The sequence below is a fragment of the Eretmochelys imbricata genome, chromosome 13 (genome assembly GCF_965152235.1).
Source record: "Eretmochelys imbricata isolate rEreImb1 chromosome 13, rEreImb1.hap1, whole genome shotgun sequence".
Lineage (NCBI taxonomy): Eukaryota > Metazoa > Chordata > Testudines > Cheloniidae > Eretmochelys > Eretmochelys imbricata.
This window is the reverse complement of record NC_135584.1, coordinates 18,659,672-18,680,372: the sequence shown is the minus strand read 5'-3', so window position 1 is coordinate 18,680,372 and position 20,701 is coordinate 18,659,672. Positions and strand designations below refer to the sequence as shown.

Genomic DNA, 20,701 nt, shown 5'->3' with positions numbered 1-20,701 from the left:
GAGGAGAGATTAAAGAGGCTAGGACTTTTCAGCTTGGAAAAGAGGAGACTAAGGGGGGATATGATAGAGGTATATGGAATCATGAGTGGGTGTGGAGAAAATGAATAAGGAAAAGTTATTTACTTGTTCCCATAAGAACTAGGGGCCACCAAATGAAATTAATGGGTAGCAGGTTAAAAGAAATAAAAGGAAGTTCTTCTTCACTCAGCACACAGTCAGCCTGTGAAACTCTTTGCCTGAGGAGATTGTGAAGGCTAGCACTATAACAGGGTTTAAAAGAGAACTGGATAAATTCATGGAGGTTAAGTCCATTCATAGCTATTATCCAGGATGGGTAAAGAATGGTGTCCCTATTCTCTGTTTGTCAGAGGGTGGAGATGGATGGCAGGAGAGAGATCACTAGATCATTATCTGTTAGGTTCACTCCCTCTGGGGCACCTTGCATTGGCCATTGTCAGTAGACAGGATACTGGGCTGGACGGACCTTTGGTCTGACCCAGTATGGCCATTCATATGTAGATGGAAGGGAGAAGAGGAGATGCGGGAAAAGGAGAAAAATAAGAAAGGCAGAGTTCATCCTGCACAAACTTCACCCCCACCTGCCAGAAGCAAGAAGCTATTTCCCCCCCCCGAGAGCTCCAGTCAGGATATGCCATCCATCAAGAGTGCCAAAACTGCGCCCCACTACAGGTAGGAGGCACTATTTCTTAAGACAGGGGTGGGCAAACTATGGTCCGCGGGCTGGATCCAGCCCATTAGGGCTTTGAGGGAGGTATCCGCAGGCAAGGGCAGCGCGTGGAGCCCTCTGGGGCCAGAGGAATGTGGTGCCAGCCAGTTCCAGGAGTGGCACAGGCCAGGGCAGGCAGGCAGGGAGCCTGCCCTGGCCCCAGCGCACGCCGCTGCCACCCCAGAGCCACTCCAGGTAAGCGGCGCCAGGCTGGAGCCCGCACCCCGAACCTCTGCTGCACCCCAACCCCCTGCGCTGAGCCCCTTGCTGCACCCCGCCCTCCTCCTGCACCCCAACCCCTTGCCCTGAGCTTCCTGCCGCAGCCCAACCCCCTGCCCTGAGCCCCCTCCCACACTCCACACCCCCTCCTGCACCCCAACTCCCTGCTCTGAGCCCCCTCATACATCCTGAACCCCTCCTCCGCCCCAACCACTTGCCCCGAGCCCCTTCCTGCCCACTGCACCCCCTCTCACACCCCAACCCCTTGCCCCAGCCCTACATTCATGGCCCTGCATGCAATTTCCCCACCCAGATGTAGCCCTCAGGCCATTAAGTTTGCCCACCCCATCCTAAGAGGACCATTGGAGGCACCTACCAAAGGCAGGGAGTGCCATCCTCCAGAGACCTCCAGAAACTCTGCCCACTGCTCACTATGGGCAAGAGGAGTGTTTCCTGGAGAGCCTCAAACACCACACCTTCTGTCTAACACTGGCAGAGGTCTCATTCAAGCAGAGAAAATCGCAGCAGCCCGAGACAGGTCTCCAATCCCCCAACATACAATGAGAAATACAATTGGAAATAAAAGTAAAAGAGAGCCAATAGGGAAGAGGTGTTTGAAGGGGGGGGGGATATACACTCCATAAGGAAATAAGTGGGTTGTTCACAGCCTCAGAAGAGAAGCCTAATGGATTAAAAACCCACAAGGAAAGGAGAGACGGACCAGCGGGTGACAGACAGGTCACAGTCCTGCGTGTGTGCATGTGTGTGTGTGAGAGAGAGAGAGACAAACACACACAATGGAAGAGGAGTCACATTCCCGATGGAAAAGCAGAAAGGGGAGAGGGAGGAAATTACATTTCTCTTGCACTAAAAGGCTTGTAGACTGACTTGGGGTTTCTAAGTCTCTGAGCAAGAGGCCTGTCTTCTGAACATGGAATTCTAAACACTAATTCAGTGTCTTCCCTTGACAGAGATTGTTCCCCTTCCCCATTTTATTCTGAACAAGCCGCAGTGCCAGTAACTGCCTATAGATCATGGCTAGAGCTAGAGATTTGCAATCTAAGCAGCAGTTTCCAAATTGTCCCCACCCTGGAGCTCCTGTTTTAAACATCTCACTAAATGGGTCTAGAGGTGACTCTAGAGCTCAATGCAATTCTAGAATTACTGCCAGAGGCTCATCTATTTGACCTGCTGGAGGAGCTGGTACTTTTGTCAGAGGCCCACAAAGAGAGTCTGCCTAGGCCACGTGACTGAGATGAGCTGATTTGCCACCAAGCTAGAGAGATGTACATTCTGTAGTGGCCAGATGTACATTCACTTGTCTATCTGGACAATATTTTTGTAACACTTCTGGTTTGGTTTGTTTGTTATAGCTCATACTGATTCTTCCTTGTCTCACTATAGATTAAGTATGCAGACTGGAGAGGCTGATTTTATTTATTTATTTGTAATAGGTGTTAAAAGAATTTGCCATGTTATTAAAGCAGGGCATAAGAGAATAATAGTTCTCAGCAGAAATTTTCATATGTTGAAATAATATGCATGTCCTCCTCTTAAAGAATGTCTCTGTTCATGCTCAGTCATTTGCCAAAGACATACTTAAATCTCCAAAGCATGCTAGATTCCTAGCTGCAGTGGTGTTTCAAAGAAGGTGCTGCAGCAGCCAGTGTAAAGGATTCTGAGGCCCCGTGGAGGACTTGTCCTGTACGTAATAGGATATCTTGTGCAGAAACAGGAATATCCAAGTTGGGGAGAAACTCCCCAAGCAGAAAAGAGTGGTTTGGGACTGACTGAGTGTGAGTGAACACTCTGGCTCCAATGCTATTATACCAGTGCATCATTAGTCTATGTGTGAGGGCACATCTGATTTTATTTTCCATTAGCCCATGTAGGTGTTAGAATACTGGGTGGGTCCTTCCAAGAAAAGCTGACATCTCTCTTGACAATGTTTTACAATTAATTATTTTATATGCTGGTGATTAAGGCTCCAGTTTATCCACAGATCTTGGTTCCAAGATTTCTATGTTAAAAAAACAAGCAAACAAACGAACAAACACCTCAACCATGTCTTTGGACATTTGGGGATTTTTTTGCATGAGAATCTTTCTAAATGTCCTGTCCTTTCCTTTCCTTTCCAGTTCTACTGCTAAACCAAGTTCTCTGTGTTGGCTAAACCTTGTCTTGACTTCTGTAACCACCTCCTTTCTGGACTTCCCGCTCCAAGTCTATCCAAAATACAGTACTGCAATAACATTCAAAAATCATGAATCAGGGTCACCAACAATCATGAGATTGGTTTTTGTTTTTAAATTTATAAATTAAATAAGATACATTTTGGATTATTTTCATCTACCTTGTAATTTTTGATCCTTCAGGCTACATGTTTTCAAGCATTTCTCTGGAACCATGAGAAGCCATAAACTTACTTTTTCTTTTTTTAAATAAAAGTGGAGATTCTCATGTATTCAAAAGACTGCAGGAGCCGGCGTCTTCAAGAAGCACACTAAAATATCATAAGCCATGTAATAAAAAATTACAAGGATTGGTAATGGAAAATATTTGCTGCTACCATAACCTTTCCTCTTCCAATCTCTGACTTCATCACCACTCACCTCTACAAATCATGACCAGCTCATCCCCAGTTTTAATCTCGTCACCAACTCCTTGTTTTGCATGGTAAATGTAGCTATGGTGTGACTTTCAAGGCTTTTCACACCTGCAGTTCCTCCTCTTCATTCTATATTATTCCCAATCCTCTCTCCTAATTACTTTCCTTGTCTCCTTCTCCCACTCTGGGCTGTACAACTTTCCTCTTGCCACCACTACACTTGGAACAGCCTCTTATGCCCTGTGTGCCAATCATTCTACCTCTCCTCCATCAAATATATCATAAAACCACTTTCACAAAGTTTCTGATATCTCCATCAATGTTTCCATGCTTTCCGGCCTTTGTAATGTATTGCACATGCCTAACCGACACTAAAATCCTTGGGGCTGGGACCTTGTCTTTTCCATGTTTGTGGATGGACTGAAGAAGATAATGAGTTTGCAATATAAAACTGAGAACAAGCACCACTTGTTCTACTTGTGGCCTTTCCCTGATACAGGAGACCTGGCTTCACAACAGAAGTAGAAGGCTGGCCTGCCATTAGCATGCATTTCATTCTCAGTAACTAGCATGTACACACACAATTATATTCATTTCAGTACCTATGGAGTTTCTTTTTGCAGAAGATGGTGATATACTCTGTTCTTGCACTGTCTGATACGTACTCAATGTTTGTTAAGCTTTCTTACTACTAAGTGGTACCTGGTGACTATGATGAAATGCTTTCCTGAGCTCAACCCAGGGCTAGTCTACACTGGCAATGTTAAAGTGTTGCTGTGGCTTGTTTAGTGGCTGAGTGCTGGGAGAGAGCTCTCTCACTGCTCTGAAAAAAACAAACAAACCCACCTCCACGAGGAGAGTAACTACCAGCGCTGGGAGCAAGGGGTGCAACTCCCAGCGCTGGCGCACTGTCTACATTGGCGCTTTACAGCACTGAAACTTGCTGTGCTTAGGGGGATGTTTCTTCACGCCCCTGAGCAAGAAAGTTGCAGCGCTGTAAAGTGGCAGTGTAGACAAGGCCCCAGTGAAAAAAGTCAGAGCTGGGCTTGCTGTGAAGGTGTTTATGTCCTTATCAAGGCCATTGTTCTAAAACGGTGGAGGCACAAAAGTAGGGAGAAGAGAACAGGGGGTGAACTGAGTTGTATCAACAGTGCTATCTGTTAATAAGGTAACAAGAGCAGTAGCTCAGAATGATTACCTTCATTAGTTAGACTACATAAGTAGCAATCTTGAATTGTGCGACTAGTATTCAAGCTCTTTTATTCAATGCATTTGACTTTGTTCTTAAAACTGCAATATGCTTACATAATTCTACAAGTCACATAGGGTGGGGAAGGGCCAGAGACTCTATTGGGTCCATAGGAGTAGTTGCATTGTATACAACATTGTAACTGTACAAAGAGCTGCAAAGCAAAAATTAAAACTGAATTCAGCAGATTTCTGTACGAAGTCCCATATATCAGGCTTTGTGGGACATTCAGACGCACGTGTGAGTTTACCTGTGGTGTTGATTTTTGGTTTTTGTAAAGAATTGTTTTCTCTTCTGTGTAATACTCTTGATACTTCCCAGTTTCTGAAGTGATCCCAGAATGCAACATACCAAGTGCTAGAAGGCTTATTGAAACCATGCTATCTGTGAGGTCAGAAGATGATACATTCTGGGTTATAGTCAGTGAATCAGGAAGTACCAAGTTTCAGAGTAGCAGCCATGTTAGTCTGTATTCGCAAAAAGGAGTACTTGTGGCACCTTAGAGACTAACAAATTTATTTGAGCATAAGCTTTCATGTGCTACAGCTCACTTCATTGGAAGTACCAAGAGGATTTCACAAGCAGGGGAAGGGAAGGGGGACTCATTTAAAACAAAACAAAACAAAAAGTCAAAACCACTTTTATGCAGCATTTGTCCACAGGCTGGTAAAGGATGAGTTTAGCACAGAAACTAGCATTTAATTCAGTTTTCACTTTTGTCATGCAAGTTATCTTTGACCTACACCTCTCCATTCCAGCTCAGCTCCTCCCCCTGCATTTTGCCCTTGTTGTGAAATTCCTCCTGTGTCTTTGTGGAATGCCCTCAGGAGAACCATAATTGGCTCTCCTGCATGGAATGCAAAAAGGTAATTAGATAACATCTAGCTCATCCTGGATACTGGATTTCTCCAAACATTGTAATCCTACATAAACATGATCCAGGCAAATACTATTATCTGAATTTCATTACTACTAAGTAATGCAAATGAATGCTTCTGTGTCCACTTCCCCCTACAACTATATTATGATAGAGACCTATTTAAAATGTAGAAAAAAAATTACACCAACAGTCAAGGACTGCCAATGTAGCTACATTAATTGTTTTGAATTTGAACATTTAAAAAAAACCTTTTAATGGCAATAGTTATCTCAGTTCCTAGAGGACAGGAAGAACATAAATCATCATAATTGCTCAGACAGAAAATCAGAGGTACTCTTCTCATGCACTGCCCCAATCCTCAAATTCACACAAAACTCCGAAGTAGCTGGATACTTCTGCTAAAATGATAAACTGTGAAAAAACAATGCTGAATTTAAAATTCTCACTCTTATGTTTCAGAGTTAACGTTCCACTGAGATTAATGGGAGCTGCTTATGCTCCCTCTCCGGACTGAGTCATGGCAGCCAAGGATCACACAACTCACATGACATGCATTTGTCAGCCCTCTCATGCATCCCTGTAGCCTAGCTCAAACATCACTCATTCAAACTGGGCTGTAGGTGCATCTTCTGACCACCAGGGGGCTGCAATGGCACCAGCTAGACCAGGGGTGGCCAACCTGAGCCTGAGAAGGAGCCAGAATTTACCAACGTACATTGCCAAAGAGCCACAATAATATGTCTGCAGCCCCCCATCAGCTCCCACAACCCGCTCCCAGCGCCTCTCACCTACCGGCAGCCCTGCCGATCACCATCTCCCACTCCCTCCCCACACCTCCCGATCAGCTGTTTTGTGGAGGGCCGGAGGCTCTGGGGGGGTGGGGAGGAGCAAGGCCAGTGCAGGCTGAGGGAAGGGGGTGGGAAGGGATGGAGTTGGGGCAGGACCTGTGGCAGAGTGGTTCGCTGCTCCAGGCCAATGGGAGCTGCTGGAAGCGGCGGCCAGTATGTCCCTCGGCCCGCGCCACTTCCAGCAGCTCCCATTGGCTTGGAGCAGCGAACCACAGCCACTGGGAGCCGCGATCGGCTGAACCTGTGGACGCGGCAGGTAACCAAACTGGCACAAGCAGCGGAACAAGTTTGGGAACCACTGTCCTAGACTGAAGACTCTTCAAGACAGGGATCATGTGTTCATATGCATATGTAACTCAGATCCTGACTGAGGCCTTTGGACACTGCCATGACATAAAAATTACGAGTACTGGCCATTCCTTTGTACTTTTCCTGGTTTGCCACCTGATTCCTCTAGGTTAAGTCTTCCTATATGGCCTGCTCTGCTCATCCATGATGGTTTGGCTGGGCTTCAGACTTTCCATTCCTATCATGAGGGTGGGGAGCATTTCAGCATTTGGCCCTTACAACTATTGTTTCACCCTGCTAGGGTCAGCAATGCATCAGTTCACTTTCAAAACAAAATACTTGCAACTAGAATCTTGCGGGGGGGGCGGGGGGGGGGAGGAGGATATGTTAATGAGAGCTTAGAAGCCAATGAAAACAGAAAGAAGGGTAGCATGGAATGCCACCACCACCAGTCTCAATCTGCTCCCTGCAATTGGTATTAACACCCTTGCGAGCAGTCTAGAGCAGGAGTCTCCAAACTACGGTCCATGGGCTGGATGCGGCCCGGGGCTTCCATTTATCTGGCCCTCCAACCAACAGGGGAGAAGCAAACAGCTGAGTAGGCACTTCGAGCAGGCAGGGGGAGGGGCCGTCGACAGCAGCTCATGCGGGGCCGGGGGGAAAGGGGTAGCTCAGCTGAGCTGTGCAGTGGGGTGAGTGCCCCTGGGAGCCAGTGTCCCCCCAAAAGGGGAGCCAACTTAGGGAAGAGTTGCTGCTGCAGCCGAGCAGGCACGGACCCCTGCCTTAGAGTAAAAATACAAGCCAGATGCTTAATTACATCTCCAATAAATGTAGTAAAGAAGACAGAAATTAACAATTTCATAATGATTAAATTTTAACTACAGCACTAATAGAACTAAACAGTCTCAACCAACAATGGGAACCTGGGCTTCTCTTACCAAAGTACAGCCAAACTTTCAATCCTTTGTCATTTTCTTCAGCAGAGCAGGCACGCCTAGCAGGCACACGGTGAAGGGAGCAGGCCCGGGGCAGAGCAGACCCAAAAAGGGGAGCCAACTTACAGTACCTGCATCGATTAACTTTTATACCTGATTTAGAATGTAACGCAACACTGACACAGTAGTGTTTTTTTTTAACAATTTTGCATATATTTGATTTCTTTCACAGTTGCTTCAGCCCACAAAGCCCCTTCAAAAATCTAATATGGCCCTCGTCTCATAAAGTTTGGCGACGCCTTGTCTAGAGTGCAAGGATCGAATGGGTCATGAAGACTGCATTCTTGTTTAATCCACAATAGTGTTCATGTATCCTGAGGGGTAAGGAATGGAAGTTTGTAATGTAACTGTCTGTGGCATACCTGTTCTACAAATGGCAGATTTTGGCTGCAGTGTGGCACATTTCTTTACTACTAAATTCACACTGAAGGTAAGCTCCAGTGTTCGTTACAATACTATAAAGAGCTAAATAACCCCAAATGCAATTTAAAAAAACCACCATAAAACCCCTAACCAGTATATAACTGCATTAAAAAAAATTACCATATTGTTTAATTTTACACCTTTACCATATTTATAAAATTTACCTTACAAAATATCTGTTTTCCAATGGTTTTTACTGGCAAAGCTTATTTTTTCAATTCTTCTTAGCAAATTCTTCATATGCCATTTCCTGTTTCCTTCTTAATTATTTAAGGAACTTAAACTAAAAAACAAAACAAAACAAACAAACAAAAAAATGCTTACCTCCCACATATTTGTTAGAGTTATTTGATTTTGGGCACAGTGAAAAGAGGATGAAATTTTACATAATTGTCCAACTAAATCTCCAGATTTCTGTCTGTTGTGCACAACTTTCATAAGTACCCGTAAATCTAGGGAAGTTATTAAAAGGCAGAGCAATATTTGCTGAATAAGCACCAGTCTCTCCCTATAAATGCTCCTCTTTAGGCCTCAGAGTGGTTTGCAAGAAGTTTGGGGCCTTAAACTACAAGCTTTTTGTAGCATGTGGACCATGTCTTCATATGTGCTTCCATGGCACCTACCAGAATGGGCCCTGATCATGACCATTACTATAATATAAATATTAAAAAGGAATGAAAAATACAACTTCAGGTGTATCCTTAAATAGAAATAAGGACTTTTTCTGACACAGGAATTCTATTAGACAAGCACTGAAAATTGAAAAGTAAGCCTCCTCCATCCTCCCAGTTACACTATAATTTGTTACTGCTACTGTACTAATTATCAAAACATATTCTTGCCCCTGTATGTGTAGAAGGGAGCAGCAGAGCACGAGTTTAATAATTTAACATTTTGTCTGCATCTTTTCCTAACTTGAATAGAAATGCAGCACCCTCTAGTGTTCTTTTAAGAAGCAGTGCATTGATATCAATTTGAAATCAAGAAAGTTTTGCCCATGCTCATATGGGGCAATATCTATTCAAACTGAGCCTGCTGAATGTCTGTTTGACATATAAAACAAGTTTATATAAATGTGCATATAGAGAATGCTACCCAGAAGAGTTTTTGCATCAGAGTAGGAACTCTGATGTAGGAACTGAGTCACATTTGGTCTCTGTGTATATAATGTCTTCTGCAGTTTCCACAGTATGCATCCGATGAAGTGAGCTGTAGCTCACGAAAGCTTATGCTCAAATAAATTGGTTAGTCTCTAAGGTGCCACAAGTACTCCTTTTCTTTTTGCGAATACAGACTAACACGGCTGTTACTCTGAAACCTGTCGAAATGCTGTGTAAAATGTTCACAACAAAACACAAAAAGAAGGGTTACTGCCCAATAACTGAGATTATCTGAGAGTTGCTTCTAAGTATTCATACAAGGGGGCTGGCATGGACCCTTCTGGAGTCTTAAGATAAGGCTTCTGTGCAAGAGGCACCACATGCCTCTGTATTACGTCAGGAACGATGGGAGTGAGTCAATGCCTTTGAAGACCCTGCATTTGAGCCCCATCTAAAGGTTGGCGCAAATCCTGAGGACAGAGTCTACAGCAGAGAGAACTGTGGCTTTGCTGCCAACACTAGCTGTTCTGGACCTGTCATGGAACAAGCAGAAGGCTGTGCTGTTGCCTTCCATGCTTTCTCTGCACAGCATTTAAAATCTCTTCTGGATCTCAGTCCAGACATGGCTCTGGCATCAAGGGGAGCCCTTGAGGCCTCTAAGTGCCTAATAGTGTCTGGGACACCAAATGTTTGACACCACAAGAGGGTATTCATGAAGCCCCAATGAATAGCTTTCAAGAAGGATGTACAAGCTCAAGATTCTGAGACACTGTCTGAAGAGTGCCAATGCACAGAGGCCCTCAAAGAACCACCCCCGATATCATTAAAAACTAAGACCAAGTTAATCCAAAGATTTGCTAACGTTAACTAACTTCTGAATAAGCATAGTAATTGATTTTATGGTTTTGAATCTAAGTAATGTTAAATCCATGGTTTTGACATGAAACTAGGTAAAACTCAGCTGGTCCCCAACCCCCCTGAGTTATGATTTTAGATTTATATTTTGTTAGAACTGACCAGGAGGGTGGAACTGGAGAAGTATGAACACAGTCTGACCAAAGTTGAAAGTGTGCACACAAATCCCAGTAAAGATAAAACACTTAGTTTCTTACAGATTTTGTTGCAACTATACTATTCTAATGCTGCGAGACAGCCAGGTGAGGACAGAGCGGTTCACTTCCCAGAAAGTACCACTTTTGTGTAGCCAACCAAATAGTGATCCGAACTCACATGGGAGTGTAATGACCCATCCACTCCCAGTCTTTATTCAAGCCTAACACTATTTCCCCATGTTTATTCCCCCTCCCACACCCCACACTGTTCCTCAGACGTTCTTGTCAACTGCTGGAAATGGCCCACCTTGATTATCACTACAAAAGGTCATCCTGTCCCCCCCCCCACCCTCCTGCTGGTAATAGATCACCTTACCTGATCACTCTCCTTACAGTGTGTATGGTAACGCCCACTGTTTCATGTTCTCTGTGTATATAAATCTCCCCACTGTATTTTCCACTGAATGCATCCAATGAAGTGAGCAGGAGAGAGAGTTTGTGTGTGTGTGTGGGGGGGGGGGGCGGAGGGTGAGAAAACCTGGATTTGTGCTGGAAATGGCCCAACCTGATTATCATACACATTGTAAGGAGAGTGATCACTTTAGATAAGCTATTACCAGCAGGAGAGTGGGGTGGGAGGAGGTATTGTTTCATGGTCTCTGTGTATATAATGTCTTCTGCAGTTTCCACAGTATGCATCCGATGAAGTGAGCTGTAGCTCACAAAAGCTTATGCTCAAATAAATTGGTTAGTCTCTAAGGTGCCACAAGTACTCCTTTTCTTTCTGCATGATTGTGTTGCTTTGGCAGCTGAACTGATGTAACAATTACACTCATAAAGTAGATTTAAGTGACACTTCTGACTACACTACTAGAAGTGCTTCCTAAGTAGTCTGTAAACTACTTAACAGCTTGTCTTCACTGCAACAGTTTAGCCCTGAGTTAGTACACTCAAGCTATTGCACTCTAGCTAGCCTACCTCGAGAGAGTGAATATACTGCAAAACACCACTCCCACTAAACAAAGTGATTTGGTTAACATCACAGTGATCAGATTAACAGTTGAGCTGTTGTCACTTGAGCTACTGCATTACTAGCTTGATCATCAGCGGCACTTAAGCTTTAACCAACCCCACACACGCCAACTAGTTGAGTTTAAAGCACCACTTAACTCAAGCTAGTGATTTGTGGACAGGAGTTGGGTTAGGGGCAAAATTTGAATTAGCTCAAATTAACAAGGCAGTGAACACAGGCTCTTACAGTTTCCATAGACACAGCTCAGGCAGCATAAGGGCTTGTATACACAGTGGAGTAATGCATACTAACTTGGTGTGCAGTAATTGGTCTGTGGAGACCCTCTGCTGCACAATAAAAGTTCTCTAGTGCACTTTAATGTACAGGGAACTTTTAGTGCACACCAGAAGGGTCTACACAAGTGATACTCAGATTGAGGCTTGCGAGTCGCAAGTGGCTCATTAATGTATCTCCTGCAGCTCTTTGCAGTACATGATATTAATACACTGTGTGATTTAATTATTAACCAATCTAAGTTATTACCCTATTGGGATTCTTTTACTATGTTATTAACCAATTGTAGTTGATAAAATAATACTTGGTCAGTCACTTTGTTCTGAGAATAATTTATAAATAGTAAATGAACAATTAATTCACTCTATTGTGACTCTTTTGGGTAATGCTAATCACTAATTTGGCTCCTGAACCACTGAGGTCTGAGTATTACTGCTCTTAACAGACCAATTAATGCACAACATGTAAGTGCACTTTAGAATTCACACCCCTGCAGTGTGCAGCACCCCCTTATGTAGACAAGTCCTAAGGGTATGTCTATACTTCAGTGACTATATTGGCATAGCTATACACCCACAACCCTGAGTGCAGACACAGCCTACTCCACCAGAAGAGATTTTTCTGTCAGTGTTGTAACACAACCTCCCCAAATAATGTTAGTTATACAGAAACACTCTTCCATCGACAGAGCTGCATTTATATTGGAGGTTATGTTGGCATAGCTACATTGGTCAGTGGTGTGTTCTATTCACACCCCTGACCAATATAGCTATGCTGATCAAGCCGAAGAGAATTACTCAGTTTTGTAGTCCAATAGCGCAGCCAAGTTTACCTGCTTATAAAGTTGCATCTTCTAATTCCAGTAGATTAGTTAAGACACTTACCAGAAAGACCTAGTTTAGAAGGAACTGTTGTAGAATAAGACTGAGGTGCACTCATGCAGCAGCAGGGGCCAGTGTTTTATCCAGATATATAATTTTTTTTAAAGGAGTATGGATCAACAATGGATTCCTGCCCTCTCCCTCCCCCCTCAAAAAAGTCAGCCCAAATTCAAATTTATGAAGAGAAACCAGACAATAACTACACATAAAATCAAAGAGCATACAAACTAGCCCCGAGTTAAACTGGACATCAAATGGTCACCTATTTTTAGAGAAAAACATTAATTTATGCCCCATTGTAAGCCCATTTTAGAATGCAACCTGAACTATGAAGTCATTACCAATTGATTTCATAACTAAACAACATTAAATGCAATATGTTGAACTGTCGATACATGGATACTAGCAAACCTGCAGCAAAACAAAACAAATGACAGAGAGGATTAAGTGTACCTATAAATTTTGATTTGGCTGGAACAATCTTTAGTAACCTAAAAATTAAGGGATCTGCATGACATTAAATTCCACCGAAATAAAAGAAAAAAATCAAATTTAAAAAAGATCTAGTTCACAGTCTCAAGCACTTCTGCGCATCAGTTTCTCCGTAGCAGAGCATATAATATAGGATGATATATTAGTCTTTGTAGACCAGGGTTATCTATTTAGATATCATATTAGCAACTCATTACATAGAACTCCTGACCATACTGGCTGAACTGGGTAATAACAAAGTTTCATCAGCCAGGCTGTGTGATCCTAGTTTTGTGTTATACTCAGGTTGTACTGTAAAATAAATTCTAGCCTGGGTCTTAACATAAGATAATATGTGATTGTTAAACATTGTTGTGAGCCATGTAGAGACAGGGCCTTTACTGTAAAGATGATGAGCTTGGGCCTGTGAGCGGGAATGAAAGAAAACATCAGAGCATTCCACTCCTACTCTGTTAACCAACTCACGGAACAGTTCTGAAGTTGGTGACACAGAAGAATTAACTTCTGTCCGCTTTACAAAAAAAAAGAGGCACTGCTATAGTCACCATTTAGAGGAGACCCAGGATAAAACAGTAGCTGCAGAATCAAGGGCTAAGATTTTTGTTGTTGTTTTTGCTTCACTTCTGAGATGGGGCCAGATATTCAACTGACAACAAAGAAACAATTTAAATTACAGAGTTATAAAATTATAAAGGAAGAAGCAAAGAAAAGGTTAACCAAAAGGTAATTAGGATATGATTAAGCAGCCCCATGCAATTAGTCCAAGCATACAACTCTAAACACTTAACTGGAGTGATTCCCAAATCAATAACTAAATAAAATTGAGTTCTTTGGGGCAGGTATTGTCTCTTATTTGTTTATATTTATTACGTCTTGAACAATACGGCTGAGGCCTCTAGGCACTACTGTGATACAAATAAATACATGTTTTATAACAAGATAGTTGCAAATAATTTTCTCCTTTATTTACCTGCCAAGATTTAGTTCAGGTCTCTAGGGTTTTCCTGTAAGACCAGACTATATACAGAATGGGAAGAGACGGTCATTGCACTTCCCTTCCCTGAGCATAATGATATCACTGTCAGCTGCTGGAGGGGAAACAGAATCTTGCAGTCAAGTTGTATAGCAGGTAAATAAGCCTTCTGCAGTTTCACTTCTACCACAACAAACCCACCATCTTGTTTGTCTTTTATTATCTTTTCTTTATTTTTCTCTTTTTACATGCCTTACACATGTGTATAGTGTTTCCATGGAATACTGAGTACAGAAATATTGCTAATTAAACACAAACTCAATTTGGGCAAATGCCGTCTTCTACTGTGCATGCAGCACATACCTTTATGTTACTTAGAAATTAAAATTGGTACAGTTACAGTGACTAGAAAAGTATAATGCACTGGTTATTTCTTGAAACAGGTAGATCCACCTTGTTTGACAGTACTGTAAAGCCCTGAGCTGGTCTCAGGCAACGCCCACCAAGCGTTAATGTAAACCTGTGCAAAAGATAACCAGAGTAATATCATAATTCAGAAGGAAGATATGTCAAGTAGTCTAACTCCCAGTGAATGGATAAAGGCAAATGTGGCTGGATGAGTGATAAAGGCTACTTGCTACCAAATTGCTCTGGCTCAGTTTCAGAGTAAAAGAGCAAACTGGAGTAGTACTTTTTTGAGAGAAGTGAGAGTGGAGGAAGGAGCAATAAATAACTCAAGTTAACTGTATCTCAATCTCATCTGTAACATAAACTCCAGCTAAATTCTCAGTAGAACCCAGACATTTTGAACCTTTTAATTACAGTTCCTTTAAATTCAGCTGGAAAGAAGGAGCCATCCAAATACAGCACAATAACTTAGCCCCTTCCTGCCTCATCCTGAACTGCTGATAGCCTACACCCCCAGAAAATCTTCATCTTCCTAACCAATGGAAATCCTATCCACTCTTTACTGCAAATGAATGAGAAATTGTATGTATTTACATCACGTGAGTGTCTCCCAACTTGCAAAAATCATGTCCTTAAATTAGCATTTCTCAGTATTGCTAATTTCCACACTCCCACCCACTTTGGGATCCACTTTTGTCCACGCCTCTAGCAATGTTCACTGAGCTCACTACAGGTGTAATATGCATCAATTCCCATAGGGGAAGAGAAGTGATAGCCAAGAACCTGTTCCTTTACCTCAAAGGTTAACTTCCAGATCCCCTAGGAATGTGCTCTGAGCACAGTGCAGAAGCAACATGCTCCATCTCCTATAAAAGTGGAAGGGGAGGAAGACAACACTTTGAACTATAACACTCACCTCCTAGTCCACTGTCTTTCACACCTGGTACAAACTATCTCAGGACTCATTCCTGATCTTCTTTCTGGCAAGATATTATAAATGCAGGAGTAACAGATTTTCAGTGATTCCAGCCCTTAAACCTCGCAAAATATCTCTTATTCTGGAAGAGTATAGCAAGAACTATATATAGCAACAGTGAAAACACTGATAGTTAAAAGCCAAGATCCTGCAGTGCCTCGCTAGTTATTATTTGCAAACCAAAGATATAATATTAGAAATTGACATTACTTACTGAATTTCTGATAAAATGATACTGAATAGGTCTGTTCCCAGATTCCTCCGGTAGCTGTATCTTGAGATATGTTGGATGCTAATTCTTGTTTTCTGAAACAAAAACAACTAGAAAATAATCCTGCACAGCAGGGAAGGGTGAACAAAATCTTTTAACAGGCCTCATTCATTTCTTACTTCTGTGAAACCATATTGGTGTATTTAATATACCAGTTTCTCAGTTTGATCCATTAAAACTGGATTTTTCAAAGGAGAGCAGATGACTCAAGGACTAGGAATGACTTTAAGAGGCTTTCACATATAGGTTACTTGTTCAAATGCAGACCAGGATTTTAACTGCTAAAAATTTCATTCCTGTTTGTTACCTCCATTAAATGAATTTGTAGTCTCAATCTATTTTCTAGTGGATAAATTTCTGTATCACAAACCAGGATCATAACTGGCCCTTTTAGTGGCAGTCTCAACATAGAGTCTAAGACTGAATTGGTACTGCATGTCACAATTAAAGCATATTAAGGGAAGAGGGGGAACCTTGCTCTACCACTAATCCACTTGTAACCTCTGTAAGTGCATATGAGGTTGTTCATTTTCAATACCAATTCCATTTTAGGCCTTTACTGAAACTACCAATAGGGGGACCAATTGTCATGCTGGGTTGAGAAATGGGGACTCCACCAGAAACTGTCCTGAATCTAAACATTAATTTGATATCTCTCTGTCCCCGCTGTAAATTTTTTTGCACTAGCTCCTGAAACTGGATCCATGTGACTGAACATTTGTCCAAGTCCTGTGAGGATCTGATTGGGGCCTATGTCATTAAAATATTGGGCCACGTATAAACTAACTTAAAAAACACTCTCCCTTTAAAAAAAAGTGACCGTACATATAGTTTTAACTGTACGATTCGATTGTCTTTGAAAATGTTACTTGAGAAATGTTAAAAAGGATCTTAATCCTCTTGCAGTTGTCTCCAAGAAGCACAGAAAAGGGCATAGAATTAACATTTATCAGGATGGATAGATAGATAGATAATTAGGAAGAAAAATCTAGAGCCCCATTCTGCAAATGCTTGCGGACATGTGTAACTTAACTCCCACATAAATACTCCAGTAGAGCTCAGTATCGCTGCTCATGTGAATGGTTACATGTGTGATTAAGTGTTTGCAGGTTTCAGGCTTATGCCACTTCTCATTCACAAATGTCAGGAAAATAATAGGTGGAAGATATTAAGATAAATGAAGAATATCAGTTTCATGTAGCTTTCTTATCATATTTGATTGCACAATGTCTATGATAATAAAAGATAACTGTATAAATGTTAATGATAACACTGTAGTTCTGCATGGCTTAAATTAAGTACAAGGTTATTCAAATGTGAAGATGGTCAGAAAAGTTAGGCTCCAATGCTGGAAAAAATTCTGCCAGGGTAGACCCTGAGCTGGCACAGGACCGAGTGAAATCAGTTAGTCTTCATGCCACTGTACAGACTTGAGTGTGCTGAAGCAGCAGGCCTATGTTTGTAAAAATGTCTCCTTCTTAATCATCTGATTCCTTTATCTGTCAAATATCAGCATATACATTAAAGAAAAATACAGGTTTCTTTTCCTGTTTTTCTTTTTAGAACGAATACAACTAACAAAGAGCAATATATATTCTATTCTGTCTCAAGCATCATCTAGCAAATTGTCAGTTAAATTCTGCTAATGCATTCTTTATTAATAGGGATAATGCCAGAGGCAGATAGTGTTGTATGTGAATGGATATTTAGATCTTATTTTAAATTTGCAGTACTTGGCAGTTAGAAAAATCCATCTTTTTATTTGTAAACCAGATCCAATGACAGAAAGCATACAGAATCCCATGACATAATTTAGCAAGGGAAAATGTCACTGATTGTTTTCCTAGGTCAGAACAATTTCAGTATTAGTCCTTTCTGCTTACTCATAGCAGAATATGACCAATTGCTATTGTATCAAGTAAAAGTGTCTCAGAAAGACTGTGCTCATTCTGCATACTATGGTAATAATAGCAACCTCACCTCTGCTCAGACCAGAAACAAGAACTTTATTTTTAAGCCAATCTACTAGTTGCTTTTGATGCTAAAAATTAATTACTTTCAAAAGACACTTTAAAATAGTTACTGTATTCAGTATAGCTGAACAAATAATTTGTAATAAATAATATACTGCAAAAGTTCAGCCTCTTCTTCCATTACCAGAAAACCTGCAAGTGGATCACTTTTCTTCAGATACATTCAGTACTCCCAGACTCAAGCGCTCAAAAATCATAATTTAAGCCCCCCAAAATTAATTATTTTAACTTAACCATTTTAAAATAATAAATATTAGGTCTTTTTATTTGCTTTCTTTGTTTGAGCCATAGGGGTTCACCTTTTCCAACTTTTTCTCCATAATCACAGAAGATTAAAAAAAACCTCCATGAAACCAGAGATTCTTACACCTGAAAGAGCTGGGTCTTTAAGAAAAACACCAAATATCACAGGTTTCAGAGTAACAGCTGTGTTAGTCTGTATTCGCAAAAAGAAAAGGAGTACTTGTGGCACCTTAGAGACTAACCAATTTATTTGAGCACTTTCCACAGTATGCATCCGATGAAGTGAGCTGTAGCTCACGAAAGCTTATGCTCAAATAAATTGGTTAGTCTCTAAGGTGCCACAAGTACTCTTTTTCTTTTTACCAAATATCACAAGACTTGTGATTAAATTACAAAAACTGGTAAACACAACAAAAGTTTGCAAATATTTTTCACTGTAAATTGATCATGATTTATAAACAGTTCACTGAGAGTACTTGATATTGGACTGATTTTGGGTTGTTGAGACAAGTAACACTGTTTCTACTTCCCAAACAAATGAACATACAAGTACTTGTGAAGCGCATACCTGTGAGTGTAAATATAAAATTAAGCTTATCTGGCTACATATGCCTGAAACTTAGACACGGACCAAAAATGAGGCATGAACATGTCCAAACTGAATTTATTTAAAAATGCAGCTGAATATTCACAGAAATATCACTCAGATTTAGTAATAAGGAATTTCAGGGACCCAAAATAAGTACTTTTATATTAATTGGAATGTATGTAACATTTGATAAGTAATAAATGATGGAAAAAGAGATACTAACTTTAGGACTGCTGAAGAGATTTTCCCCTCTACAAATACTTGTTTGAAAATTTTCACTTCCCATTTAAATTCACCATTGGATTCATGTGAGTGGAGCCTTGTGCTGCCACACAGGTTCACTGAAGTCAGTTCAAGTTCAGCATGGCTTGAAAGGCTCCACCCTTTATTTCATTTTAGGATGGGGCCAAAAATCTTTTATTTCCCCATGGCCTGAATTATTTCACAATACTGATGAAGCATCCTTCACTCAAGCCTTTCTCTAGGATGCCCTTTCAAGACTCCATTGTTTGCTTCTCAGTCAACTGACAATGGTTTTCCTTAGTTCAGTATGGGAAATTCCAGAACGTTCCCTCTGAGCTATTGTCCAACACTACAGCCCTTGAAAACTCTTCAAAAGTTTCAATGAATTTTTGACTAGTTGGAAAAAAGCCTGACATCTAAATGAAAGTTCCTCCTCACATTTGAGAAAAGTAGAGTTTCACAATTCAGACACCCAGCAGTCCCATTTTTCAATCAGGTCTGTCTGTCAACAACAGCACCAGCGCTGGAAGCCCAGCCGCTTAGCCCAGATAGGAAGAGCTGCAGGCTGGAACAAGCTGTTGTATTTTTGTAGTGGCTGCGGTGCTGCTTGTTTTAAGACAGAGCATTGCTGGCTGGGACCCGAGCTCTGCGTCGGCGTATCTCCCACGGTAAGGAAGAGACCTAGGCCACTCAGCTCATGAGTGTCACGCAGCCCGAGAGCCACCCGGCCTCTGAGGTGGACCCACCCGGCTGCGATTACGATAGCTCAGTGCATAGTGAAACCTGCCTTCTCCATGGAGCCGCCTCCCACTGGGATGGGTCTGTCAGCTCCAGAAGGGGCACCCCAACATAGGGATCGAGATAGAGCGTTGCCTACTAGGACCTGCCGCCTCCATGGAGCCACCGGCTGCTAGGACTGAGGTGAAGCAGCGCACTGAGGCCTGCTGCAGCCACACCGATACAAGGACAGTATAGAGCAGCGCGCGCACAGAGCTCCACCCACAAGAAGGAGGCAACCCTTAGCGACCGCTCCAACCCCTCCCCCGAAGGGTCGCCTTTAGTTGTCTTCTGTAAGCCCCACCCACTGCAGGTGGAGTCCCACAGGTCCCGCCCCCTGACTCATTTCATTAGCTAGAGTCAATGTCACTCACGAGGACCCTGACAGCCGTTCCGAGCATCTAACGGCGTTTTATGCCCCGCTCCCCCTGGAAGCCACACCTCCAGGTGGCACAGCGATTAACCGGTAAAGCTGTCAATCATAGAGCTCCTGGAATGTGACTGGCTGAGTCTGGGTTGTGGGTGGGTAGTTGGGGGGGGGGGGGGGGGACAGCGGTGTTTACTGTGCGTGAGGTGAGGAGGCTGTTGAGAAAGAACCACCACCTCTTTTCTGGACCGGGACCACTGCCTAGGCCCTCGGGGACTACCACTACCATGGGGCTCCGGAGGAAGAACAAGAGCCCGCCCGTGCTAAGCCATGAATTCGTGATCCAGAACCATGCGGACGCCGTGTCTTGCCTGGCTATGGGCCTCCTGCTGGGGCTTATGTTCGAGGTACGGGGGTTGGGGGCTTTGCCTGCGGCTGCCGAGCGCGGATCACCCGCCCCAACTGAGCCGTTCCGGCACTTCCGACCTGCCCCACCCCTGCAGTTCTCCGAGCAGCGACCGACCGACCCTGTCTTGTCTTCCCCGCTCTCCTCTTACTCTTCCCCTGCCTTTCGGGCTGAATCACGCCCCTGCTTCTCCTGCCTTCCCAGCGCCTCACCTTGTGACTCACCCCGGCTCTCATCTCCCACCTTCACTTCCCCCAGAGTGGGGCACTGTCATTGTTGTCTCTCCCCCTCTGGATCCTCCATGCTCGCTCGTTCCCTCTGCTCCATCTGCCAGACCCCACATCATA

At 42.7% G+C, this 20,701-nt stretch overlaps 2 protein-coding genes across 6 annotated transcripts in view; one reads left to right on the top strand and one right to left on the bottom strand.

Annotated features, from left to right (window-relative positions):
- ZMYND8 (zinc finger MYND-type containing 8) overlaps positions 1 to 19,804 on the bottom strand; it is a 125,650-nt gene extending 105,846 nt beyond the window's left edge. For 2 of the 3 annotated variants that reach the window (XM_077831660.1, XM_077831662.1), the window contains exons 1-2: positions 18,785 to 19,804; positions 15,640 to 15,731 (exon numbers count right to left, since the gene is read on the bottom strand). In XM_077831660.1, coding sequence (XP_077687786.1) covers positions 15,640 to 15,731; positions 18,785 to 18,847 — 155 coding nt within the window. In that variant the 5' untranslated portion in view covers positions 18,848 to 19,804. The remainder of the gene's footprint in view (positions 1 to 15,639; positions 15,732 to 18,784) is intronic. The other variant, XM_077831661.1, reaches the window with a different exon arrangement.
- A 333-nt stretch (positions 19,805 to 20,137) lies between these two features.
- LOC144273877 (translocating chain-associated membrane protein 1-like) overlaps positions 20,138 to 20,701 on the top strand; it is a 53,150-nt gene continuing 52,586 nt past the window's right edge. For 2 of the 3 annotated variants that reach the window (XM_077832581.1, XM_077832580.1), the window contains exon 1: positions 20,138 to 20,355. In XM_077832581.1, the coding sequence (XP_077688707.1) occupies positions 20,236 to 20,355 (120 nt within the window). In that variant the 5' untranslated portion in view covers positions 20,138 to 20,235. The remainder of the gene's footprint in view (positions 20,356 to 20,701) is intronic. The other variant, XM_077832582.1, reaches the window with a different exon arrangement.